We start from the raw sequence: 25,952 nt of genomic DNA on the forward strand, positions 1-25,952 counted from the left end.
CATGGTGGAGATGAAAGGCAAGGCCGTAAACGGACAAGCCGGGCGGTCAAGCTTTGCAGACATCGATCATCGACGCACATCATCCATCACACGGCGCTGCTGTGTGGGCGCAAGGTCCGGGTCCTGGGGGAGAGTGCACGGTGGGCGAGAGTTACTGGGCGGCCTTTGCAAGACGTGCATCCGGGCTGCAGGTGGCCTTTGGCGCTGTGGGGGTCGCGCAGGGGGACTGGGCCGGGGGTGTTTTGGCGTCAAATCAAGAGAGTTTAGTCTCTCTGCGACTTCTGGAGCCCACATATCATCGCGCGAGGCCCCGGGCGCCGTCTTTCCTACATTCTGGGACGATTGCCGCCTTTGTGCAGTTGGACTGATTGATATTCCAACGTCACGAGAGCAAGGCGGATAGGATAGGGACGTCATCTCCCTGCCGCTGCCTGCCTGCGTCTGGACCCTCGCCATCCACCCCTCGGCCGCTGCAAACCTCACTCGCGTGTCGTCGGTACCATTCCGACGCAACTTCACTTTTCTTCCCCAGTCCCCCTTCTTACGTTGTGTATATGGCTCTGTCACAATTGCAACACTTTTACCACACCCCGCTCCTGCTGCCCACCCTACACCTGCACTCGTGCAGTACGCTTGAAGGCTCGTATAACTGTCCGAGCCCCCTCCAGCGTCCGTAGCGACAAGCCCCAGCACCTCGCCGTATTCGCGTATTGGCGACTTTCACCCTCACCAGCGCTCGGTCGTTGGCCAGCCAATCGGAGCACAGCAGCGCCCCATCACCATGCCGATGGTCGCTGAACAGACACGGCAACTGTCAATTTCCTTCGATGAGCGAACCCTCTCCGACCGACTTCGGCACCGCGATTCACGCCCGCTCGACCACCGCTTTGCTATTGAAGAGGAGGATGAGAGTACTGGCACCGCAAGCGAGCCCGCCGAACCTCTTACACCCACCAGCCATACCAGCGAGGGCACGCCCTTCTCACATCCTTTCCGTGACGATGATTCCGTAGACGACGTATTCGCAACTCCACGCCCTGTCACGAGCGACATGCCCAACAAGTCACCGTTGCAAGAGGCGCCGCAAGATATCGAGAGCCAACAAGATGTCCAGCCGCCTCAGCAGGCCGAGCGCCAGTCACCACCGGAGAAGCGTGGTCTGGGAAAGCGCGTGGGCTCGCTGATCCGCGGCAAACTGCACAGAGGACATTCGAGCAAAGATGGAGCCAATCAGTCCGACACTTCCAACATCTCGACGCCGAACAGATCGCCCAAAGCAAAGGCCGAGACCAACACATACATTGTCAAGACTGGTGTAGATGGGCCCGCTGAGGTAGCAACTCCGGCAGTCGACATTCCCAAGCAAAGCAGACGGCTGAGCTCCTTCTCCCTGACGCGACGCTCTGATAAATCCTCCCGCGCAAACTCCCCACCCTTGTCTGGATCACCTATGAGCAGGCCATCGACGGACAGACGACCAGGGATTGGCACCAAACCCGCTTCTTCCACGGGCCTGGCAAGCATGAGCCGGCCACGGCCTGGTATAACCTGGGCGGGTAGTGGAAACGTTAGCTCTACTAAGAAAGTCGGTTTTTCACGCCGACGGTCCGCAAGCACAGAGCAGGTCCCACGCATCAACGAGAGTGCAGAGAAGCCTACCGCTGGTATGTTGGCTACCTTTTCCAAGCCAGCTGTCCAAGGTGTGGGTATGAAGGCACGGCGACTTAGTGTGAACCTACCGGACGACTTCATCATCGACTGGTGTGAGCTAGATAAAGAGTTCAAGAGTTCGAGTTTGATGCCTGGAAAGAGAGGCAAGATTCTAGGTAAAGGCGCAACGTCGGAAGTTCGGATCATGGCGCGAAGAGGAGGCATCACACGGGAAGAAGATTTGGTAGCCGTTAAAGAGTTTAGAGAACGCGACAAGGACGAGACTGAGGAGGACTACGTGTTGAAGATCAAGTCCGAGTACAGCATTGCGAAGAGTCTGCATCATCCGAACATCGTCGAAACAGTCCGCTTATGTACGAACCGCGGCCGCTGGAATCACGTCATGGAGTTTTGTACATATGGAGAGATCTACTCATTAGTAGAACGGAAGTTGTTCGCTGGCGGCGCGGAAGGATTTTATAGTCGGGATGATCGGTTGTGCTTCTTCAAGCAATTACTGCGCGGCGTAAGCTACTTGCATAGCCATGGTATTGCTCATCGAGACATCAAGTTGGAAAACTTGCTTCTTAGTAAAGAGGGTCATCTCAAGATCTCAGACTTTGGCGTAGCGGAAGTCTTCACTGGCGAGCATCCTGGACTTCGCGCGTCTGGCGGTGAGTGTGGAAAGAACATGGGCGAGATTCGGTTATCCGAGCCTGGAATTTGCGGCAGCCTTCCCTACATCGCTCCGGAAGTTCTTGCAAAGGATCACAGCTACGACCCACGTCCGCTGGATATCTGGTCAACCGCCATCGTCTACCTGACTATGACCTTTGGTGGTTGCCCGTGGCAAGCTGCGAAGCCCGAGTTTGAGTACTACGCCAGGTTTAAGAAGGGTTGGGACTCTTGGCTGGAACGCCATCCCGACGGTGACATCTTTGATGGTGTCGATGGTCACCCTAAGTGTGGCAAGCTGTTCAGTCTCATCGAGCCCCCGTCCATCAAACGCCTCATGCTAAAGATGCTCCACCCGATACCCTCGAAACGCATAACCATCGGCGAGGTTCTGAAAACAAGCTGCATCAAGAATATTGGCTGCTGCTGTCCGGAGACGTACGACGACCCCAAAATCATGTTCGACGCTTCCAAGTCCTCGAGTGCTAGGACTGCCGCCCCGAAGAAGTTTTTGCATCATCACATTCCGCCCAAGCCGGAGAACAAGGTTGGGAAGGCATTTACACATAGGTTCGATATGGGCGAACGATAATCACGACTGTATATTTTGACGACCATTGTTTTCACGATCACTGCATTACGGCGCTTGAAGGTCGAGCATAGCGGGTCAAAAGGTGGTTTTTGTCCCGTTCCCAATCTGGAGGCATTATTGTATTTTGTTTTACTAGCACGTCTGTCCCATCAGCATTCTGCGAATGCTACTTCAAACGACACATATACCACATCGACGTCTTGTCTCGTCCCACCTTCCCCTTCCGTCTCTCGCTACTTTCCCTGTCCAACACACGTGTATGCGCGTCCCATGCGATTGGCAGCCCTGCAGAAAGTGCAAACGCGGCAATTGCCTTGACGCGCGGAGATCACCAAGCAGCAGCTCCACTTGGTCTCGGAGGAATTATGATTGCGCAACTCGCGAGCTAGCGAATAGCTTACGCTGATCTTCCGCTGTTATCGGAAAACTGTATCTGCCTGACGTATCTCCAGAATTTCGTCATTCTCGACTTCGCTGATATGGGTTATCGAATCCCGCTCTTACGATGCATGCCGACGGCAGCAAGCAAGTTTGTAATGACCCGCTTGACCGACGTGGCGCCGAGATACTTGGTCCGCTAGGGATGGAGGTCCACAGGCTTGGCGATGAAGGAATGTAAGCGCGCGAAAATGAGCTGGTTCTGCGTTTGCGAACTGGAGGGTAGTATGGAAGATGCCGGGTACCGCGCCCGCTATGTTGCGCATGCGCGATACTGCAAGTCATCAAAAGCGTGGAGAGAAGGATCAAATCGTGGCGCAAACCAGTCCAACACGAACTCTAACACACAGCGAGGCAACCATCTCGACAAACACGTGGGGAGTATGATACGCCCGCAACATACCATCGAGCTTGAATCAGACGAAGCATTGGCGCAGCATACTAGCGGTCGGCGCTGGGCGGTTTCCACACATGCTTCTCGAATGCGGGGCATGTGTGAAGTCATCACACAACACCCTGTCAGACAACCGCCGAGTGTCTTTTAAGCCGCTGATGGAGTGGTACCGAGATAATGTCGTGTCATCGTCAGCTTGTTGGTTCGACTAATGAGTCGACGATAGACATGTCTCATGCTGGCTAGAATACTTCGGCTTTTGAGCTCGAGTGGGATTAGCGGGGTAACGCCTTGCTGTAGGTGTGTTGTTTTGCGCAGCTCAGCTTGACACTGTCACACGACTATGAGCTGAGTAGCGAGTGTTGGAGCGGTGGAGCAGATGATTTGTTTTTGACGATTTTGACGAGGCTGAAATGCGGAGCGTGGCTGCATGGGAATTGGAAACAAGCATGGCTTGTTATGTTCTTGCTGACTTTCCGCACACTCGTACAGAGGGTTGATCATCGACTAAACTTGAAGCATTCTCTTCGCATCACATTTGTAGTCAAGCTTAATTGGTATTCTCAAATGTCTGAAAGGTAAATATCTCATCTATCAGGCTTAATCGCCCATACACAAGATAACACATCAAAACGCAAACCTTCCAACCACATCAATAAACTAAATTCTCCCTCACGCACTCCATCCCTCCCTCCACTCCTCCACTCCCTACCCAACCACCCACCAAATACCCCTTCTCAAGTCCCTTCCCCTCCCCATGACCTTCCACCGATATCCACCTCCACACTTCCCCACATGCTGCAATGCACACCCACCCCTGTCTCATCACCCTCGCAAAAAACGCGGTGTGATGACTTATGCTGCATCGCAGAAGATACTCTTTCCTATTTTTGCCTGTTCTCATGCATTAAGACTTATGCTTAGCATGGCTTATCACGCACAAGACGACGCAAGGCGAATGCTTAGCCTGTGACAGGTGTGTGAGGGGAAGGGGTGAGACGTGTGGTGTGTGGGAGGCGTGGGGGTGGATGAGTGGTTCATTGGCGACAGAGGGGAGGCCCGGGTGAGCGTGCATTGGAGGGAAAGGGGAGGGGCGTTGCATGGGTGTTTTGTAGATACAGCTTAACATGTTCGGTATGAGGTAACCAGGTCGGGTTGGTTAAGGGATCAGTATGTGCGGATTACGTGATTTCTCTGGACACCGTTCTGGATTATGAATAGTCGTATACTAATTGATTTCCTGAGATCTATCCCATTCTATACATCGCGTTTTCTCTTCCCTTACAAAACCTGTGCCCATTTGCTACCACCTCAGTCACAATGCGATAAGTCGCTCACCACATCTCCCAAACCCCCTCCGGCAACACCGTCCTCATAATCTTCCAATGACTGACCGCACCATCCTCATGGAACTTCTCCAGTTCACCAACATCCGCATTGCCCATTACCCTGCCTCCATTCTCCTTGCTCACAAAATCGTAGTTGACTTCCAACTTCTCTTGCGGCTGCAAGAAGTTCCTCCTCGCAATACTACCCAGGTAGTCCTTCTGAACCGTATCGCGGAAGTTCACAGCCGCTTTGCCCAGACCGTGATCGTTCTTGACGCAGAAAATGACCATGTTGATGAAGTCAGCTTCACCTTCCTTGTGTTCTGCCTGAGGCGGGGAGTCACGGAAGAGGCGGCAGGCAGGAAAGATGGCATGGATGGTGTTCAGTACCAGTCTCGTTGAACCGAGGGTAAGGTCTCCGGCGTAGTTGATTGCGACGAAACCTTCTGGCTTCAATAGGTCGTAGAGGCCTTGCATGAACTCTGTGGTGAAGAGGTACACGGGTTCTGCGCCGCCGGTAAAGACGTCGTGGATGATGTAGTCGAAGCTGCCGGGTGCTGAGACGGACTTTTGTGCTACGTAGGCGGTCGCGTCGTCGATGACGGCTGTGTGGTTGGGATCTAGCGCGAAGTACTTCGTTGCGTAGTAGTGGACTACGGGGTCGAGTTCGACAATCGTCGTGTTGATACCGTGCGCGATCATGGCGTTTGGTGCTGTGCCGATACCGAGACCAATCACCAATGCAGATTTCTCGCTGTCGTCTACAATAGGTATGGTATCTACTGGGGGTTCCATGAGGCGGACGGCTTCGAGGAGTACAAAGACGGCGAAAATGGACTCGCGTTGGCGTTGGCCTTTAGCATAGGCTTGGGGTGTTACGAGCCACTCGCCTCCAAGGAGGGAGTGGTCGCATCGAAGAAGACGGAAGGCATTGTCGGCATGATTCTCGATGACAGAGACATATCCAGTGACGGATTCATGACGAGCGAGAAGCGTGTAGTTCTGCGTAGCCTGCAAGGTGGAGTTTGCCAATTGTAGACCGTGGGTTGAAGGATGATGCGGATTCGTCCAGAGCGTGTGGAGAATTGCCGGAAACGCGAGGAGGATGACACGTGATGGGCTGAAGAAAGCAGATGCCGACGCAAGCAGCATCTGCATACCCACGCGTGTGAAGTAGACGGATGTACCGATGAAGCCGGGGATGAGAGCGCTGCTAATCTTGGCTACGGTCGAGACGGTAAAGTAGGATGCAGTGGGGATAGCGATTTCCTTCAATGGCGAGGGATTGATGCCGGTAATGTCGATGCATTCCAGTAGATCGGCGGCAGCAAAAACCGATAAGAAGAGTAAGGGGAAGTAGGTAAGGGACTCGATGAGCAGAGGTCCGTATTCTACCCCAATTTTTCCGCTGTATGGGAATAGTAGGAATTGGATGACGGGTGTCCAGTACGCTACTACAGCGATGTACTGTGCCACATTCGCAGACACGTAGCTCTTCAATGCTCGTCGTGTTAAGAGTGCTGCAACGGCGGTGATAGTCATGGTCCGTTGATGGTGCAGCGATGCTGGAATCGATCCATAGATAGGAGATAGGTTCAGTTGTGAGACTGGCGATGCGAAACCTGCAACAAGAAGAAGTGCTGCTGCTCTACCAACATTCAGAAGAATAGTCGATGCTGGAGCATTTTGCGCCTGGGTTTTTGCCTCTTTCGCTGCCTTTGGCTTCTGCGATGTCTTTTGTTTCGGCGACATGATGTAGAATTCCCGTTCTATCTCTTTCTATCAACCCAAATCGAAATGTTCTTGCTCAAGTTGCTGTGATAACTCGCGCGTGAAAAGAAGATGGCGAGATATGCGAAGCGTTGAAAAGACCAGATATCGCGTAAACGGTCCAAGGAATCCCAAGTTCTTCAAGCACTCTATACGGACCGTATATCCGCGATAGTGTAGTCGGCCCGCGAACAACGATAGAGAGCAGCAGGCAAAGTGCAAAAGAAAGGTATAAGGCAGGGAAAGGAAAGAAAGAGACGTTGAAATTAAAAACCAAGAAGGCCAGCTGTTCCTGGCTGAATGGGATGATGCACGGGTGAAACGGGCGATCATTAAGGTGGAGTTCGTTTCGACTGGGCGCGTTTCGCACTAGAGTGTGGCGCCCAGCACGGCGTGTGGCGTCATTACCAAGCATAGCGATTGACCATCACTTCTACCACAGCGACTGCAGTGAGAGGGTTTCTGGAGTCTGAATCCTCTTAGCATGCCATACATGACCGGATCACCGAGGATGGCGCCAGGTCTCGCCCTACGACCAGCGAATGCGCCGGAAGCAGCCAAGGACCCTGCGACCCCCAATGGCCATGTCAACGGCGGCGCATCAGCCCCTACAATCGAAGACGTGGAAATGGACGATGAGATAGACGAATCGCTACTCCGCGACCAACTCCGCCAGAACCAAGACGAACGCGCGCATCGACTCCAGGCTAAGAACCGGCGCAAGCGCTACCTCGAAGTGCATCCCGAATACTTCTCCGACTCGTCCCTCGAACTCGCCGATCCACTCCTCTACGATCGTCTCATACGTCGTTTCCAAACCGCTTCCGAGCGCGAAGCCGAAGGCCGCAAGAAGGGCTTCTCGGGCCAGATGGCTACCGATCTATGGCGCGCCGAAGCGAAGAAAGACGCGCTGTCGCAACCCGACCCGAACTCGCTCTTTACATATAACCGCGGACCGCAGGGCCAGATAATGGAGGAGGAAAAGGACGATGTGCCCATGACGAAGGAAGAAGGGAGAGCGTGGTGGATCGACGAGATGACACAACGCTTCCTGAGAGGTGGAGACGATGATTTTGAGTATGACAAATTGGTCGACAAGAATGCCAAGTACGACGATCCGGAGGCGGAACGAGATTTGGAGGACGCGTATTTCGAGAGCATGGAGAGCGATTTCGATTCGGACGGGGAGGGAAAGGAGAAGGTGTTGACGGGTGAGACGGGCATACAGGACTATTGAGCATACACGAACGATGTACGAACAGCCAGAAAGGGAGTTTTTGGCTGAATGCCATAAATATCGCCGAGAACTCTTGCAATCGCAGGCGAAAGGGTACGTCGTTACACATTCTATCTGCCTGAAGTACGAGACTAACGACCCGGACTACAGGAAATACTTGAACGTAATCGCCCGATCCCCAAGCGCGCCCAGCTCCTCGGGAGTATACCCGTTATGCGCGCCCTCGGCTACCTGTCGCTCCCTCTTCGCGTTGATGCGCTTGTAGTTGAACACCAGGAACAGTAACGCTATGATACCCGCTACGATGAACCCGAGTTCAAGAGCATGACCGAGAAGATAACGCGGCGCGTCTTCTGCGCGGTAGAAGTTGGAGGCCATGGCTAGCGAAAGTCAGCAACAAGGACTGGCACATGAGGAATGGACAACTTACCACCCGCCAAATTACCCACGGCGATCTGGATAGCTTGCCCGGTAGCTCTCTTCGTACTTCCAGCAAGATTATTGCTGAGCCATGTGATATTTCCAGGGAACGCTGGATACAGCGCACACGCCGCGATGAAGACACCCGCGTATACGAGCCCCGGCACGCTGCCACCCGCGATACACATGATGAAGCCGACAGCCATGATGCACAGGCATACAAGGATGAAAGGATACCGCTTGCCAACTCTATCGCTGAACCACGCGACAACAACAGCCAAGACGGAAGCGGTGATATAGATGGGTACAGTGAGGAGTTGGGCCGTCGAAGAGGAATATCCGAGTGCGCGGATGATGGATGGGAGGAAGAGGGATATGCCGTATAGCGGACATACGATACCTGCCTATGTTAGCTCGGCACACCAGCAAAAGAGTCGAGAATTGGCACATACCCCAATAAACCAAGATATTCGTCCAAATCTGCCAATCGAGGAACGCCGCCTTGACAAACTTCCACTGGAAGCTATCATCCTGCGCGACCCTAACCCCACCATCCGCCTCTTCCTTATAGTTCTGATACTTCAAACGGTACACAACAAAGGCCCGTTCTTCCTCAGTGAGGAAAGTAGCGGTTTCTGGGAAGTCGTAGAGCGTGAAGTATGCAATGACTGCCACGATGACAGTCAATATCCCTTCCAGGATGAAGATCCAGCGCCAACCCGCGAGGTTTCCTACGCCGTCCATATGTGCGATGCCGAAGGCGAGCAGACCGGAGAAAGCGCCTGCGACGGAGGCAGCGGAGAAGAAGAGGGCTTGGCGGAATTGCGCTTCGTGGCGTGCGTACCACATTGTGATGTAGTATGCTACTCCTGGGAAGAGACTGTTCAGATCATTTGTTAGCCTGGTGCGCTCAATTGGCCATAGGATATACCGTCTCAATAAGGAGACATGGGGTTTAGGAAACACATACCCAGCTTCCGTAACGCCCAAGAAGATTCTGGCAATCAACAACCCCTCGTAACTCTGCACTATGCCCATGAGCGTCATGACGATGCCCCATGCTACCATGATGGTTGGGAGCCAGATCGATGGCCGAAGCTTTTTCAGAAGAAGGTTGGAGGGCACTTCGAAGAAGGCATAAGTGAAGAAGAAGACTGTTAGACACCTATTCTACCGTCAGACTATTAAATAAGTGTGACAAAGTTGAGAAGAACATACCAATTGTACTGCGCACCCGTCATATTGAGATCTTCCGTCAACCCTTCAATCTTCGCATTACCGATGTTTCCTCGATCCAAAAAGGAGAGAAGATACAACAGCGCTAACATGGGGATGAGGCGCAAGTCCATCTTCCGTAAAATCTTCTTCTCGTCGAGATGCGCAAAAGATGCCATAGTCACGCCTGGACTTGTAGCCAGCGCGTCGATGCGCGCCCGCTCCTCTGCTTTTGTTCTCCCATGGCCGAATGATGTGATCGAGGCTTTACGTGCTGCGTAGATAGATGTGCTATCTGGGGAATCGCTGGCGTGTGACAGCCGGTGAATGGCAGGCTTCTCCTCCATGGCGACGGTAGAGATGCCGGTATACAAGACGGGTGAATAGTCTTGCGGGGAAGAAGAGAGATGCAAGTAACACCGCGCAATAAACGACCACAGATGTCAGATAAGTAAGAGCTCCGTCACTCGCAACATGAAAGTCCGGGGCCCATCCCATACCACATCACAAAAGCCACGAGCCGCAGATCCCCGCCGTCGCGCGAGCGCGCCCACTGCACGCCTGTCCAGCCGAATAACCATCGTCTCCACCCCCATGGGGCGCCCGGTCAACGATTACCGTGACTATCCAGCGACCGTTCACCCGTTAACCAAAGTTCGCTCCGCGGGTACACACCCCGTCATGACACGCTCTCACTCGGTCATTGATAAAAGTCCGCCATTGACGCACGCCCAGCCCCTGCCCACCCCTCTTGTCTGCCTCCCGCACCACTCAGCATGCGTGACGGAAGCCTTCGACGTGCGTCAAGACTTTTGCCGGCCAGTCTTGTGCGAGAGAGAAGAGTTTCTTGTGGAGGCAAGGTGGATCTGGGGAAAGCTGGGGTTGACGCGGAGGGGATGGACGGTAGTTTTTGCTTTGTTGGGGTTAGGTGGGTGGAGGGTGAGGTTGGCGGGTTGCTGGATTGGGTAGGTGCCGAGGGGAGGCGGAATGGGTTCCGCTTGCTGACTTTGTGAGTAAAGGACGCTACGATACTGGATTATTCAGCGCATCTGTTGGTATTTGGTACGTATATCTTCAATACAGTGAGAGAGGCCTGAAACTGGAGTTTCTGGCGAAACAAAAGAACAGTAGGGGTATTGTGTTTGGTATTACAGAACGCGTGGTAAAAAAGGTGAAGCCGGATTCCCATGCCATGTGTCCGATTGACTCAGCCCTGCAAGCCAAAAAGATAAGAGGATACATACTGGTTCGAAGAGACCGCCGGTAAAATATATGAAAGAATACATTAAACGCTGTAGACCACCTAAGCATACAAAAGAATGAAATATGACGCCCTCGAAACCTCCATATTGTAGCTGACGCTAGCAGTAGTGACTTGACAAACGCTTGTAGCTCGCGTCGTAAACGTACGGTCGAAGGACTGGGTGGACCTCTTTCCCCACAATTAAAGGCCGGTGATTTGATCAAGTCCAAGTCGTGTCGATGTCTTGAAAAGAGCTCATCTTTCATTCGAAGACTTGGAGATCACAGTAGATTAGGGTCGGGTAGTCGCAGCGTTTCTTTGACTTGTGAAGCCAGAATCGTAGTCTGGCTTTCGCGCTCGAACTTAATGAGTTCTCTCGCCAGGATAGGGGTCGCGAGAGTTAAGACAATCTTTGCATCTCTTGTGAAAGCATTGGTTGCAGCTTGTGTCGAGATCTATGTTGTCGAGATGATAGTAACCACAAGAAGCCCAATGTTCATCTTTGAGTTCACGAAGGGTCGTCTAGTCGTGGTGCTGCCATAGTTAAGTTAGCTCGAGTGCGTAGATGTGATGATTTGGTGACCGAAGAATGGGCATTATATTTCAATATCCGCTGAGATGTAAGGTAGAGAACAATGAAGGGCCTTCGAACAATGAGTATAATGTAAGGAAGTACGACGCGCATTTATATACCATGCGATGATTGGTCGCGATTTGGCTCCGTCAAGGTCGATGACTGTTGATTCTGACGAGTAGCTTTGATTCTGCGTCCTGACTGTGCGCGGCGACTGTAGACTGTGAGGTATGGGCTCATACAGAAAGCAGAGACGGGATAATGAGATAATGAGAGCAATGGCCGTAGTACAAAATTGCTATGACTGGCCTGCTCCCTGGAACATGAAGGCGAGCAAATACATACGATATATACATGAAAAGCTGGCTTGGGTTGAGGTAGAACACATTGAACTATATATCGTCGCTATAAGAAAGCCAATGTTGCCAACTACTGAGGCCGTAGTTACATGACAAAAGACTGGAAAGTGATAGCGATAAGAGCCTGTAGAATAACGTAGTGGCATCGGTAGCGACAGTGATGACGAGCATGAGCTCAGGAAACAGCTAGTAACAACAGGTAGGAAGGAGAAGCAAGAACGGGAAGTGATGTTACAAGACACGAAGCAGTACGAGAGCTGGAAAGTACTCCAAACAAAGATGATAAAAATAACAACCTCCTCAACATGAAAACAACGAGATCGGGGATTTGAAATGAGACAGGGACGACAAGAGTGAACTAAGGCAGCCCACGGCCATCCCTATGAGCTCTATTTCGTCGTACCACATAAAGGGCAGAAATCGTGCCAGTCCGGGTTGTCTGCACCACAAGCAGCGCATTTCCACATGTCTGTGGGAGTGTCATTCGTGAGACGATGAACAGCCGAGGATGCGTAGTGGGGAAATCCGGACGCATCATGAGGGTAAGACGCTTTCGTGTGTGTCATACGAGATCTATGGTCTGAAAGTTCCGTTGTTGCTGAGACTGGCGCATTGTATGACTCGTCTTCCCCGTGTCGGTATAGGAAGCTATTGTCGCTATCCGATACGGCGGATTGTGGCATGGTCCCCATGTTTGATCCCTTCATATTTGCTGCAAATTGCTCGTTCGGTTCTGCTTGAGCTTTTTGAGATGGCTTGGATATGATGTCCTTGATGTCGAAAAGAAATGTTTTGAGGAGCAGTTGTTATGCTGTGTATGTTTGAGTTTCGCGATGGGCTCTGATGAGTGGTAGCGCTAAGAATTGTTGACTGTCTATGAGACTTGGGACTGTAATGCAGCTTGAGATTGAGAGTGCTTGTGGTAGTAGAGTAAACCGTGTCGCAGTAAGTATTATATATGCAACTCAAGACAATATGAAGCTTGGAACGACTCGACAGGAACCATTTGCCTCGTACATTACCTGTGATGCTCTTGACCGCGAGTTCCAAGGGGCGTGTACTAGACCAGAGGTGCCCTTCATTCTCCACCCAGTTCCTTCTACTAGTTTTCAGCGCATCAGGGATGTGTCCCCAGTACCCACATCGTGAGAAAGACCGCTTCACTGCGTGCGTCGTAGTGCTGTTGTCTAAGCCCACGAAGGGACGTTCGATGGCGAAGAGTCATTGCGGTACTCCAACGAACGGGCATCGTGAGGTTCAGGTGACGCTACCGTATTAGGCGAAAGGTAGGGAGAGAAAGAGCGGCCAGCCCTATGGATGAAGATCGTCGTACGGCGGAGCATGGTGCTGCAACCTGGCAATGTTGGCGTTTCGAATCCTTCCCGTCCCCACCTTGCAAAGCAGCCATGTCGGGCGTCGTTGCGATGGGAGTATGCAGCAACATCGCGCCATTGGCGATAAGCGAGCACTAGATGCATCAATATGTTGGAAGATTGCTTCCTCGAGGTCCAGATCTGGCAGTATGATCCTAGTCGGTTGTCGAAGTCTGCCGCGGACGCATGGAAAGCGTGCCCTTCGCGACACTACACACGTCATTAGCAACGCAGCGCTTCATATCGCCAATTGACTCGACATTGTCTTGGCCAATAGAAGAGAGGATAGCAGTCTAAATATCACCATAGCCACTGTCCTCTCGACCGATGTCACGAAGCGCGTAGAGGGCGGTAGTTTCGTCGTGACGAATCTCCCTATATCGTGGACGCCTGCGCAGTAAGGCTGCCCGGTCGGCTCCGTCGGCAGGCAGGATATGCAGTGCAGTAGGCGACGTTGGCCTCAGAAAGGGCTCGAAAGGGCCTCCGTGTAGGCGGTCTGCGCACCGTTTGCCTGGTCGTGGATTACCGCTCTAGGGCAGTGGAAGCGACGGAGTTGGTGTCGCGCATGTCGCAATGTTACGCATACACGCAGGTGACCCAGGAGGACCTCACTGGCACCGACGGCGACTGCGAGCGGCATGTATGTCGATGTTAGCAGTAGAACGCTGCGATGGAAAGGCGCGGTGTCAAGACGCATCTCACCCACAACCAGGGTCTCCCGCACCCCAAGCTCGCGGTTGCCGTATACCCGATCGACCCACCCATCCAGGAAGCTCGCAGACGGCAAACACGGCAACAGTCCAAGACAATGTGCTTTGCTTGATCATTTGGCATCTGATAAGGATTTTGGATCCGCGCTGGCGTTTAAGCTTAATTGTGAGTTTAATGCGACGTTGTTGTCGTGCGTTGTGAGTGTTGATCTCGGATGGTGGCCAAGACGGGTAACGTGACTTGTCTTGGCACAGGTATATCCGCTGTGGAGTACACTAATGTGGGTATTGGGTGATACATTTAGCTTCAAAGCTGCGCAGTCATACATTTTACTGACAGGTGTGTCAAATCAGCGACAATTCATGCCGTGTGAGGGTGTAGTTGCATCAAGTCACGGATGAAGGCAGCATTCGGATCAGTCTGGCAAGAAAGCTGGCGACCAAAATATGAGTGGCAATCAAGTTGAAGAATCCGATATGTATTTTCAGAGAATATCGTGCCGTCCTTAGTGTTAGGTGAGGTCACCACCAACACCTTCTGCGGCGCATACACAGCAATGGCATCTAGCAAACCAAACCAACGGGTATAGTCGCTAGTTGAAATTTAGATCAACCACGCAACGAAGGTACGGTAGAACCAGCTGCCACCCTTGCCCTCGGTGGCTTTCTTCTCTGCTGCATGAGCGAGGAATTCCTCCTCTTCGCGGTCGATCTCGGCCTTGCCACTGTAGAAATCGGCTTCGTGGGGCTTGACCATCTTGGACTTCATGATGAACTTGTAACCGAAGATGCAAATCAGGTAGACGGGAATACCCTGAAACGTTTGTTAGCATGCTATTTGCACATGAACGAGTTGAGTGACTTACGAGGTATCCAGTAACAAAGTTCTTGTAGTCGAAAGAGCCATATTTCGGATCCTTGGTGAAGACACTGAAGTTCTTCGTCAAGGCGATGAGAATGCAGAAGAACAGCGCAATGTAAGATCCGATAAGACCGAACGGAGCAGTGTACGCCATCATGTCTTTGGTGATGCCTTGAGCGCGACGCGCGCGAACAAACCAGATGTGCGAGACCAGAAGTGAAATCCAAGACAACAGTCCGAAAATAGTGGTGAGATTGACGAAGTAACCGAAAACCACCTTGGCGTCATCTGCGGCGTTCATGAAAGCAGTGCAGCAGAAAAGGGCGGAGATGGCCAAAGCAGGTACGGGCACACCGCGCTTATCAGTCCAGAGGAAGATCTTAGGGGCATGGCCTTCGACAGCTAGACCGTAGATCGTACGGGAGGCAATGTAAAGGTCAGAGTTGGAAGCACTGAAGGTGAAGAGCAAGATGCAGGCGTTGACGATCGTGGGTAGATAGGGGATCTTCGCAAGCTTGATGGCGACGACAAAAGGAGAAGCGGAGGCACCAGTAGTAGCCTTGTTTGCGAACGCCAACTCCTCGGAATTGTAGGGAACAATCATGCCCAAGAAGAATACCGACAAGCAGTAGAAGAACAAGATCCGGTAGAAGGTGAGCTTGATGGCGCGAGGAATGGTCTTGCGCGGGTTTTGGGCTTCTCCAACGGTAACACCGATAAGTTCAGTACCGAGATAGGCGAAGACGGCGTTGACCAAGGAGCTCCAAAATCCGTAGAATTTACCAGCAGAGCCACCAGCGATGAATGGCTTGAACGCACCGGGGTCATTGTAGTACTTGAAGCCAGTTGCCGGACCAGGCCCAGCACCCACAGCAAGGAGGAACGAGAGGAAGATGACACCAACCTTATAGTAGTCAGTATTGTTTTGCATCGAAAAGCGCTTGAGACTTACAATCGTGATGACTTTGATAGAACTAAGCCAGAACTCAAGTTCACCGAAGAACTTGATACCGAAGTAATTGATACAGATAATGGCGACTAGGAAGATTGCAATCCAGACTCCGGGATTGACTTCATCTCTAGACTTCCATTCCGAAAGGATCAAAGCAGTGGCAGTAAGCTGGTTCGGGGTCGTGATGATGTACTTGCACCAATAAGTCCAACCAAGAGCAAAACCGAGAGCAGGGTCGCAGAAACGGGTAGCGTAGCCAGCGAAACCAGAAGCGTGAGGAATCCAAGCGGCCATTTCGCCGAGAGCAGTCATGACGACGTAGACGATGAGGCCGACGGAAGTGTAGGCGATGAGAATTGAACCAGGGCTGTTGTTGTTAGTGATGATGAGAAGTCGCCAGATTCGCGCTACTTACCCAGATTGTGCCAGCGCTTTACCAGTACCGATAATGAGACCAGTTCCGATGGCTCCTCCGATGGCAATCATAGTAATGTGGCGCGACTTCAGACCACGGTGTAGATGCGTATGGTCGGAGTGGACAGCAACGCCATTGCTGTCGACAGCGGCGACCTCTCCCGTCTCGTGCTGGTACTCGGGCTTGGTGCCATACTCAGGATCAGAAGCGTGAGGACTTGCGCCGTCCGAGGAACTCGACTTGCGGTTCCAGATGGCCATTTTGAATGAAGTGTGGTGTGTACAGTCAGGTAGACTAGTACTTTATGGCGCGTGTTGAGAAGAGCCGCACACGGGTGAGTGTAGGCGGTGATCGCGGGAAGCAAGCCCGAAAACGTGAAGCGACTCGAACCTGGTGGTATCGAGGAAAAGCAACTGTATCTACAGCTGGAACGTCAAATACTCGTGAGGCAGCGGAGAGCCTTGAGCGGCTGAAGCAGCAGGGTACACCGGTTGTTATACGACCGAGGCTGCGGGGAGGGCGAGATAGTGGTCCCACGGAACGGTGCTGATAACGAGCTACCCGTTGGAAGGCTTGTCGCGGCGGGCGAAGTAACCCAAGACGGCCAAGCAAAGAGGACCGCAGTGAAAGAATGGTGTGGAACGGGCACCGCCAGATCCAACCAATATTGACGACTTGTGTCTTCTAGAGCGTCTTGAGCGCAGCGCCAATCGCCCGGTCCAGCGAGGCATGCTGGCGCGTCTGTCGTCTCCGCGTATATCTCCTTCTTGATGCAGTTGGACTGGTGGGACGGACCCTGCTCTGTGTGTCTTGGCGGTGGCCATGGCATGCTGAGCCAAGTTTCTTGCCTATCCTTAATTCGCTCCTAGCATGATAAGGTGATATTTGACGTTTGTGGGATCCGATAAAAAGCGAACTGCCACCCGGCTGCCTGCCGCTACGGGTCGTCGGGATTCTGCCCTGTTATTTAGGGCGAGGCATCTGTCTGACGAAGATGCGTCTTGTACGAGGCGGTATTGCGAGAGTCGCATCACGAGGCAGCTGAGTTGATTGCTGCGCGAGGACCTGTTCAGCCGCGGCGGTTTTGCCCCCGCATTAGGCGGCGCGTGCACGGGCCGGCAACTCGTTCGGGTGGCAGGAGTTGACGCGCCTGACGGTGTCATCCCTTCCCCGACACAGCTAGGCCATCACCACCGCCGCACAAAGGCCTACTGCTGATTGCCGTTCTTGCGACATCCGCGTTCAATTCGCATTACATATCGCGTGCTCAGCTGATCCACACCAAGAACGAAAATACTAAACACTCTCCACATCCGATACGCTTCGGACCGATCGACATCCCCATAGCGATAACCATTATCAAAACCGGAGCACCCAGTTCTGCTGTTGTGCGATGGAATCACTAACGAAATGGCCATCCCGGGCTCTACCGGGGAGAATTCACTTAGCGGATGCAGCCATCATCAGACCTGGGAACCCTGGCGCTAAGCACCATGCTTCTGGAAGACCCCAAGATGACGACCCAACGCTGCATTGGCGATCGTGAGGGCCACTCGCTGCTCGTTATCTACTTGGCCAACACCCAAAGGATTCTTTGGACCGCTCTGGCCGATAATTCCGCCGACCTCCATGTTTGACGGCGACATTTGTCCATATCCAAGCACTTGGTAATCTTGTCAGCATCGGTTTAGTCGAAAATGCGCGAAATAAATGGAAAGATACTGGGGTGCCTTGCAAAGGCAGACATGTGACTTCGCATACGAGAACGCCTCGCATTTGAAGACATAATGAGAACTGCACTTTTGGTCAAGCAGTACAGACTTCAGCCTTAGAATCAGTACATTTGCACGAGCTTCTACCATGTAGCAGTGGTACGGTGAGTGTGGTCGCGTTCTCGAATGTTCTTCGTTCGATTATGATATACGATCAGGCAAGTTTCCCTTTCGGTATCTCGCGCCTAGCACTCAATTCTCATGTCTTAATCTCCTTCCATCCATCCTCGATCTCCTCAAATATGCCATCAACGACGCGAGCATTAAGGCAGCAAACACAGTCCCCACCGCGGCTGTAACGTATACTGCTATTTCCGACTTCGAGGTTTCTGGTGCTTCTGGTAGATCGGGAGCACATTCGTAAAATGTACTGGATTCCGTCGCTGATGTGAACTGTTCTGGAATTGGAAGATGCGGAGGTGATGGCATCGGCGCAATAACGGTGATCCAGACAACATGCGTTTCAGTAACAATGCCGGCCATTCTTCCGTACTTGATCGAGGAGAAGAGTATCAGAGAGCTTGAGAGATGGGAAAAGAGCGAGACCGGCCGACCAAGAAGAGACATAAGGTCATTTTCAAGGACACCGTTGGTACATTTGCAACGTAGAGCTATCAAACGGAAGCCGTGAAGCTCATCATCGCTCAGGACACACTCTTATAGGTGTCTAGCACGCTACTACACTGAGCTGGACCGCTGAGACTTCGTTGAAGCCTTCGCAGAGCGAACACGGATGAACGAGCCTGGCTGCAAAGTCGTAGCCTTTTTCTCATTCTCTTGCACATCCGGCGAGCTTGTCGGAGTCGTTGGCATTGTCTTGTTGGCCGACGAACGGTCGTGATTCGTTTGATTCGAACTGAATTCTGACACGGACTCAGAACCTCATAAGCAGAAAAAGCTAGATATGTGTACTGACAGCTGCATTAGTATAACAGCAGAAATTCACGGATGCATAAAGTCATGTAGGTGGAAGCGCACACGTGTACCTTCCTTCCTTACTTAGCTTCAAAGTTGCGTCATGCCACAAACAACTGGGTGCTCGTCCACGACAGCACTGGCAGCCACGGACCATACCCAAGACATCCACTCAGCTTTCCGCGTCTCACCATTACAACAAACATCACTATCCACCTCCATCGCTATGCGTCTCGCACAAATCTACCACCCCGTCTTCGCAGCGGAGTTCAACGAAATCGCAGACCTCTTCGAGGCCGGCGAGCTTTACCCAGCCATCAACAAAGCCAAAGAGCTCATCGACCACCCGAGCAGACCCATGTACCACAAAATGCTCTCTTGGGTCATACTAGCTCTTGCTCTGGACCACCTGGACGTCATCAAGATCTGTATGCAGCGGGCAGATGCTCTCTAGAAGAAGTAAGTCCCGTCGATATACTTGCGAGACATACACTGATTTCGAACCCCCACCTCAGGCTGCGACGAAAGATACGACCGGGCACGAACGCCGAGTTCGATCTAGCAATGGACTGGACACGCGAGAATCTCGACATGGTGTTTGAAGGTTGGTGGGCGGAGGTTTCGCGGCGCTGCCAGGATTACGACATTCACTACTGGGGTATGGTGCAACTTGTGACCCAAACGAACTGGGCAGGCGCGACTTAGGGGGACGTGTTTGAAGCGTGGTGGATGGGGCTGATGGAGCGCTGCAAAGGTGCCGACCCCGATGATCACTTCGAAATACCCACACAGGGGTGGGAACAGCGGCAGAGGCATTGGATCCGTGTTTGAGGCTGCTGAGGTATATTCATTGTGGCCATGAGAGGGCTGGACGAGCGTTGAATACGAGAAGAGGAATCTCAAACACCTCTTACAATAAATGGCTTGTGGGTTGTGATATGATTACCGCATTTCAACTACATAAGTTCGACCGTAATCTCGAACGTGAACACCGACACCAAGCAGCACATGCAAGACTAGCCGCCTGAGAAACCAAAACACCAAGCACAAATGAACCAGGTATCCTTACGCGAACAAGAATCAAAATCCTAATGATATGCAAGAAAGAGCGCCAATCGCCCCAGCTCTGTCGCAACGGGTAGTGCAGCGGTGGGTATACCCAGCCCCGGGGTCCTGACTCCATAACTCCGCCCGCTTGCCGTAGATGTAGCGTAGTATGGTCCGGAAGATGGTGTTGCACAGCAGGCCATCCAAGTATCCATCCGTATATATTTGCCTTACTCCTTTTGCCCTTCGTTAAGTACAAGCTCAACGACAACCTGACTCCTTTCATGTTGCGGATGTTGTAAGCTTAGCTTGACTGTCCTGTTGTGACTTGAACCTCCGCTGAGCCCGTCATCGAGGCACTTGACATCGCGTCCAGCGATAACTTGGCGCAGACGACCGTTTTGCGCATTTCTGATCTCGACAAAGTCTGGGTCGAACAAGAGTACGTAAGGACCGTACATAGCGGCAGACTTGGCTTTGCCGACAAACTCCATGATGACGGACCGCGAGATGTCACCGTTCTTGTTTATGTATACGGCACACTCTTCGTAGCAGAGCAAGAACTCTTGATCCGAGAGGCGGAACATGCCCAGTGGGTCCTGGTTTTGAAGACGTGAAGCGATGGTGGCCACGTGTGATTGCTTTAGATCGGGTACGGACCATGGCTGCTTCTTGTCGAGGGTAAGCACTTCAAAGCCCTTTGCTGTGGAGATTGCCAGCGACGAGTGGAAGAGATTGATCGTGTAGCACTCTGCTGGGATATAGAACTCGTCGTACTCGCGGAAGAATTCTGTGCGTCCAGACTTCCATATCCTGGACTTCTTCTCGGATGATTTCTGGTAGACAGGCTCAAGCACCTTGAAGGTGGATGAGATACCGTCACGCTTCTTGTAGAACACTAACGTTCTGTCTTTCATCACGCCAGTGGCGAAGAAGCCAATGTCGCGTGCGCCCGATAGCTTTTGAGGTGCTCGTCGTGTTGAGTCGTTTGACGGGGCTACGCCACTGACTGGACACACGGCATCGAGATGGTACGCAATCAGTGCCTTGTCGGAGATGAGCAGCATCAAGCTGAACTGTTCGAGGACGGCGATTTGCGTCACACGTGGTACTTGGATTGCCTATGAGTGTTAGCACCATATCATACGACTACGAACGAATTACATACCTTAGACCAGCCTCTGGGATTATCAAATTCCGACACGTAGACTCCAATGTCTGTACCAACGGCTACCATGTGCTTGCCGTAGGGCTGGCTGAAGGCTGTTGCGCAGTTCACCCTTGCGCGGCAGATGGGGACAGGCCGCCCAACATTGACGAAAAGTTTCTCCACTTCGTCGACTGCGCGGTCCAAAGGCGTTCCCTTAATCGTGATAGCTTTTTGCGAAGGCATTGCGCTGTCATATGCGAAGGCTGCGTCAGCCATCACTCTTAGCTTGAACGGTTCGGCGTTTTGAGCGAAGAGAGCTGCTGCGTGTCGCGTCTTCGCAATGATGAGCTTGTCGCACCACTCGGCACGGTTCGTTGCTGATGGTGCATATAGCGTGTAAGTCTCCTTGCCCAAGTGCTTTACGCGGAAGGGGTACAGAATCTTCTCATCTTTTGAAGCATCATTCGAGGTGGTGTTGACCATGGTCTTGCCGGAATTGCTTGTGTTGGTCGACCCAAGCGAGTTTGAAGTGCTCGTGTGTGATAGACCGCCGGGTACAGGGCTGTTGTTCAATCTTGTAGCGGCCCCAGAACCAACCCGACCAGACACGGTAGTGACAGTTGAGATACCCTTCATGGTAGAGCGCACAACAGGATCATCGTCTTCGCTCTCGAGAACAAGAAGATCCATGGGAATTGGCAATCTTGACACATCGTACTTCTCAGACTTGGTAACACCGTCTGCTTCTCGGAATGAGACTGCCTTGGCGAGCACAAGGTAATGATCGAAGAGCAATGCGTGGGTCTCAAGCCAATTGAAACGACTGCCTCCCATCCTTTGCAAGTCGCCTCGGAAGATGAGTTCTCGGCCGAGGTGATCCAGGTTGAGCTCCACTCGCTGCATACCTGGCCGCAAGATGAGTTTTGCTTGCAAGTCGGTGAGGCTGACTTTCCGACTCATTTCAGCGACACGGCTGTCGCACTCTAGTGTCACGGCTTTGATCTCTTCTTTGGCGACCTGGAGATTTCGTTTCTCCTCGTTGTCCACAGTCGAGTACTTGATGACTGTGTCTATGAGAAGACCATAGCGCTGCAGTCTGTCGATAGGGCCTTTGAGATATGTATCCCATCCAAGCTTTTCTGATAGCTTGTGCTTTTGAGCGTCGTCCAGGAAGGTGCGGAACAGTATGTTTCGGTCAGCTTCCTGTCGAACCAGGAAAGATGCGTACGGGAAAGCCGCGGCGTACTCGATGTAGGCCTGCTTCGCTTTTCGGATCCATTCTCGGAAGATATCACTGAAGCCTACAATCCACGGACCTTGCTCTTGCTGTCTGTACTTGATTTGTGGAAGGAGATGGTCCTCGTTCGCTTTCCGTACTGCGTCTACCTTGCTGAACACGTCGCGGATGAATCTGTCGACTTTCTTAGGAGGTATGACCGGAGGCTGGGCTGATTGAAGTCGGTCCCGGTAGAGGTGCCGTAATACGTCAAGTCGATTCATGTACTTGTCTTCTCCTTGGACGATCTCGTGTAGGATGTTTTGACGTTCAATTTCCTTCTTGTTTGCTCCTTCGATGTCTTCTTTCTTCAGCTTATAGAAGGTAGCCCAGTCTTCTGATCGAGGTGCGGCGGACGGAGCGTGCAGGTCGATCTTCTTGAGTGTGCGTTGGCAATGGTGCGAGTAACATCGACCCGGGCTTGCATGTGTATGCAACATGGGAGCGTAGCATCCGGCCCCCGTAAGCTGGAATATTACTCCAGTCATGCTCGCGGTTGAGAATCTCAACCATTCTTCCTCGTGCACAAGCGTGCCTGCTTTGTACATCTCAGCCACTACCCGACTACTCAGTGTCTCGGCATCCGCAATGTTCATAGTTGGAACTTTGTGGGTGAATAGCGCAATAAGACCTTCTTGAATCGGACCCTCCTTAAGGTCATTCTCGCCTTCGGTCATGTTCTTCAGCCAGGAGATGATTGAGCTAAGTGCCCAAGGCTCAGTGCATTTCTTGAAGTCGATGCTGGAAAGCTTGGCGGGATTGAAGCGCTTGCCGGCTGGAATCGTGGGTAGGTCAATAGCTACGGCTTCGGCGCTGCCAGGGGTGAGGGTGTTGCCGTCGCTATCCATGGCACCGCCATAGAAGGTATTGCGGTTGCCGGGAGGAGGTCTGGGTCTGTGCCCCTGTTCAGCGTCTGTCTTAGAACGAGGCAAGGGAATGGCATCTCGGGCATTGCTGTGCTGGAGTAGAGAGGTTGAACGGGGCACAGGGGCCCCGGTGGGAGAGATCATGTGCATAGCGTTCGCATCCACCGGGTACGAACGCTGCGCAGCAGGAGCGTTACGCCAGTATTCGTAGGATCCAGATCCAGTGGAGCTGTTGCTCTGGTGGTTCATTCGCCGGCTGCCGGTGTTCACTGGAGGTGGGGGTAGTGGCCGGTTCGAAATGCCCGGGTGATAGAACATATCCGGTGGCTCGCCCGGCATTACTGCTGAAGGGCCATTGAGTGTCGAGCCGGACAGGGCAGATGCGCTATCCATGAGTGTGACCTCATCGCCCTCGTCGTAGCTCCGCCGCCGTGCGCTAGGCTCTTCCAGACCACCGGTACCAAATGTGTCGACACGCGCGTTGCTCGAGAAGGACGGGAAGGGATGGATCGGGTCGTAGTCGTCGTGCATAGGGTCGGATCGTCGCTGAGAGCCTGAGGTGGACGCTGTGTGACTTCCACCCGCTGCCAGTACGCTTGGGTCTCCACCATAGTTGAAAGATGGAGCGAATCCGCCGCCATAGGTACCCACGTCCATACCCACGTAGTCACTATCGCTGGCACTTTCCTGTCGCATCGGCTCGGCAGGCATCTGCGGGGAATGTACCGACGTGTAGTTGCTGAAGAGCCCGGTGCCACCACTAGCTCTACGAGCTTCGTCTTCTCTTTCCTGTTCCTCGGCCATCTGAAGTGCAGCTAGACCAGCAGCTGCCTCTACGTCGCTCTCGTCACTAAGGTAGGTGTCGCGTCCAGCAACTGCGCCATTCGTGCCGTTTCTTCCTGCAGACTCGCTGTAGTATTGGCCGTTTGGCTGCTGGACCTGGGCGCCGCCAGATGTCATGTTCATAACGTCGTTGAATAGTTCGTCTTGATACCCGTTCTGCTGCGGCGCGAAATATTCGTCGCTGTCGGACTCGTGGGGCGGCGGTGGGGGTAGCGGTCGCGATGATACCGTGTTGGTCCGTTGCGGCGAGCCATGTGTAGGGACCTCAGGCGTGGGAGGGAGGGCGTTGCCAGACATGGAGGCATACCTGTCGCCGCGCTGGGAGCCGTAGCCAGTATCGTATCCCGGGGGAGACGGGAGTGGAGCATGCGAGGCGCTCGAGGAATAGTAGCCCGAGGACGCGTTCGAGGGTCGTCGGTTCGGGTAGGTGCCCCAGTCCTCACCCGCAGATTGCGCGCTCCCTGGAGGAGCAGGCAGTGGTGGTGCGGCCGATGCTGCGTAAGCTGACGCGCGACTCTGGACAGAGGGTGCTCTTCCAAAGCCCTGATTCTGGTATACCGAGGGCGAGTGGTATGAGGCGGTCGGGGAGGTGGGCGAGAAGCCATAGGATTGGCTCAGGGAGTTGGTGGGTGCGATGTTGCTGTCGGCGTAGGCAGCTGGGTTGTACGGCTGGTGGGAAGCCGACACAGAGACGGGCGGCGCGAAGGTCCTGTTGCTTACACCGCCGTAGTGCTGGGGGTTGGGCAGAGCTATGGGCTGCGTGTTGTAGTTCTGGGGGTTGTACGCCTGCTGCGCCCGCTGGTAGCCATAGCCGCCGTTGAACCCGCCCGCTGTGGGGGACATTGGACCCTGAGGTGGCTGCGGGGAGCTGTTTGCGCCGATGAAGAGCTCGTCGTTCTGGCGGGCCGCTATGCTGTTGCGCCGGTCGAGCTGCTGGAGGTGCCCATAGCCCGTGGGCGCGCCGTTGGTGGCATCGCCATTGTCAGCGCTTGGCGTGCGGCGGTTGTAGGGATCCTGATATTGGCCGGGCGCGCCCACATTGGAGTGTGGGATGTTGGGGTTGTAGTAGTTCTGGCCGTTTCCGTAGTACGACATGGCGGCAGGAAGGCGCGAGGATGGTTAGGAAGGCGCGATGGGAGTCGGTGCGGTGGGAAGCGTCATTCACGAGGCTATCTGACCAAGTTGCGCGGGCACCATGACCAGGGCCGCTGAGCTGAGCTTGGAGTCCAGCAACCTAGCCAGCGCGGGGAGAGGGGAGACGCAAGGCGATTCTGCGACTCGTACTATGTCGCGCGCTCGCATGTGCCGGCGCTGATAACTATCCCGGTGGACAGGAATGAGGGACGGGAAGCAGCCCTGCCTGTGCGTAGGTGGCAGCTGTCGAGCGGATCGTCAAGCGTGTTTTGCGTGGCTGTAGCGGGGAGTGCGGGCCGCTGGGCGACGCTGCTATGGAACTGCGAGATTCGAGGAGAAACACAGGACTCCGCAATGGCGATGCAGGAATTAGGGTGGTGGGAAGACGGCTATGGCTTGTTTGCGGCGTTGCTGTCATTACCGTCCAACTATCGCGGAGCCAAGAACAACCGGGAGCGGAGCCCTACCGTGTGCCTGATCCCCCATCTCGTACCATTGTTCCGCACACTGCACCCTTTATGGCCCCCGTGTTCGCCAACTCGGAGTAAAACATGACTAACATCAGTCATTGTATGCTTGCAGCCAACTACAATGTCGCATGCGCACAGCGGTGGCGCCGTTTCTTTGGGCGTGCAGCCATCTCCCAAGAGCCCCATGGCCGTGTCACCAGAGCGCGCCTACTAGAGAATGTCATGCACCAGCAATTCTGACCGCAGGCTCGAAATCGCTTTCACGGGTCAAA

General features: G+C 53.3%; 7 protein-coding genes across 7 annotated transcripts; 3 read left to right on the forward strand and 4 right to left on the reverse strand.

Moving 5' to 3' along the window:
* Positions 1 to 781: 781 nt before the first annotated feature.
* On the forward strand, positions 782 to 2,917 carry J4E83_004150 (uncharacterized protein; the record flags this gene model as incomplete). Its single annotated transcript, XM_049331080.1, has 1 exon — positions 782 to 2,917. One exon carries the CDS (start codon positions 782 to 784, stop codon positions 2,915 to 2,917), a length of 2,136 nt encoding a protein of 711 aa, XP_049189626.1.
* Positions 2,918 to 5,083: 2,166 nt separating this feature from the next.
* J4E83_004151 (uncharacterized protein) lies at positions 5,084 to 6,829 on the reverse strand (the record flags this gene model as incomplete). The annotated part of the gene is made up of 1 exon (XM_049331081.1): positions 5,084 to 6,829. The coding sequence occupies one exon, from the start codon at positions 6,827 to 6,829 to the stop codon at positions 5,084 to 5,086; it is 1,746 nt and encodes a 581-aa protein (XP_049189627.1).
* A 529-nt stretch (positions 6,830 to 7,358) lies between these two features.
* On the forward strand, positions 7,359 to 8,084 carry J4E83_004152 (uncharacterized protein; the record flags this gene model as incomplete). The annotated part of the gene is made up of 1 exon (XM_049331082.1): positions 7,359 to 8,084. The coding sequence occupies one exon, from the start codon at positions 7,359 to 7,361 to the stop codon at positions 8,082 to 8,084; it is 726 nt and encodes a 241-aa protein (XP_049189628.1).
* Positions 8,085 to 8,228: 144 nt separating this feature from the next.
* J4E83_004153 (uncharacterized protein) lies at positions 8,229 to 10,066 on the reverse strand (the record flags this gene model as incomplete). The annotated part of the gene is made up of 5 exons (XM_049331083.1): positions 8,229 to 8,464; positions 8,515 to 8,904; positions 8,957 to 9,384; positions 9,475 to 9,669; positions 9,723 to 10,066. 5 exons carry the CDS (start codon positions 10,064 to 10,066, stop codon positions 8,229 to 8,231), a joined length of 1,593 nt encoding a protein of 530 aa, XP_049189629.1.
* Positions 10,067 to 14,582: 4,516 nt separating this feature from the next.
* J4E83_004154 (uncharacterized protein) lies at positions 14,583 to 16,467 on the reverse strand (the record flags this gene model as incomplete). Its single annotated transcript, XM_049331084.1, has 4 exons — positions 14,583 to 14,792; positions 14,845 to 15,744; positions 15,793 to 16,159; positions 16,208 to 16,467. 4 exons carry the CDS (start codon positions 16,465 to 16,467, stop codon positions 14,583 to 14,585), a joined length of 1,737 nt encoding a protein of 578 aa, XP_049189630.1.
* A 2,653-nt stretch (positions 16,468 to 19,120) lies between these two features.
* Positions 19,121 to 19,348, forward strand: J4E83_004155 (uncharacterized protein; the record flags this gene model as incomplete). Its single annotated transcript, XM_049331085.1, has 1 exon — positions 19,121 to 19,348. The coding sequence occupies one exon, from the start codon at positions 19,121 to 19,123 to the stop codon at positions 19,346 to 19,348; it is 228 nt and encodes a 75-aa protein (XP_049189631.1).
* Positions 19,349 to 20,171: 823 nt separating this feature from the next.
* On the reverse strand, positions 20,172 to 25,171 carry J4E83_004156 (uncharacterized protein; the record flags this gene model as incomplete). The annotated part of the gene is made up of 2 exons (XM_049331086.1): positions 20,172 to 21,062; positions 21,110 to 25,171. The coding sequence occupies 2 exons, from the start codon at positions 25,169 to 25,171 to the stop codon at positions 20,172 to 20,174; spliced, it is 4,953 nt and encodes a 1,650-aa protein (XP_049189632.1).
* Between the last annotated feature and the right edge of the window lie 781 nt (positions 25,172 to 25,952).

The sequence above is a fragment of the Alternaria metachromatica genome, assembly GCF_023757995.1.
Source record: "Alternaria metachromatica strain BMP 0045 chromosome Unknown scaffold_7, whole genome shotgun sequence".
In the NCBI taxonomy this organism is placed as follows: domain Eukaryota; kingdom Fungi; phylum Ascomycota; class Dothideomycetes; order Pleosporales; family Pleosporaceae; genus Alternaria; species Alternaria metachromatica.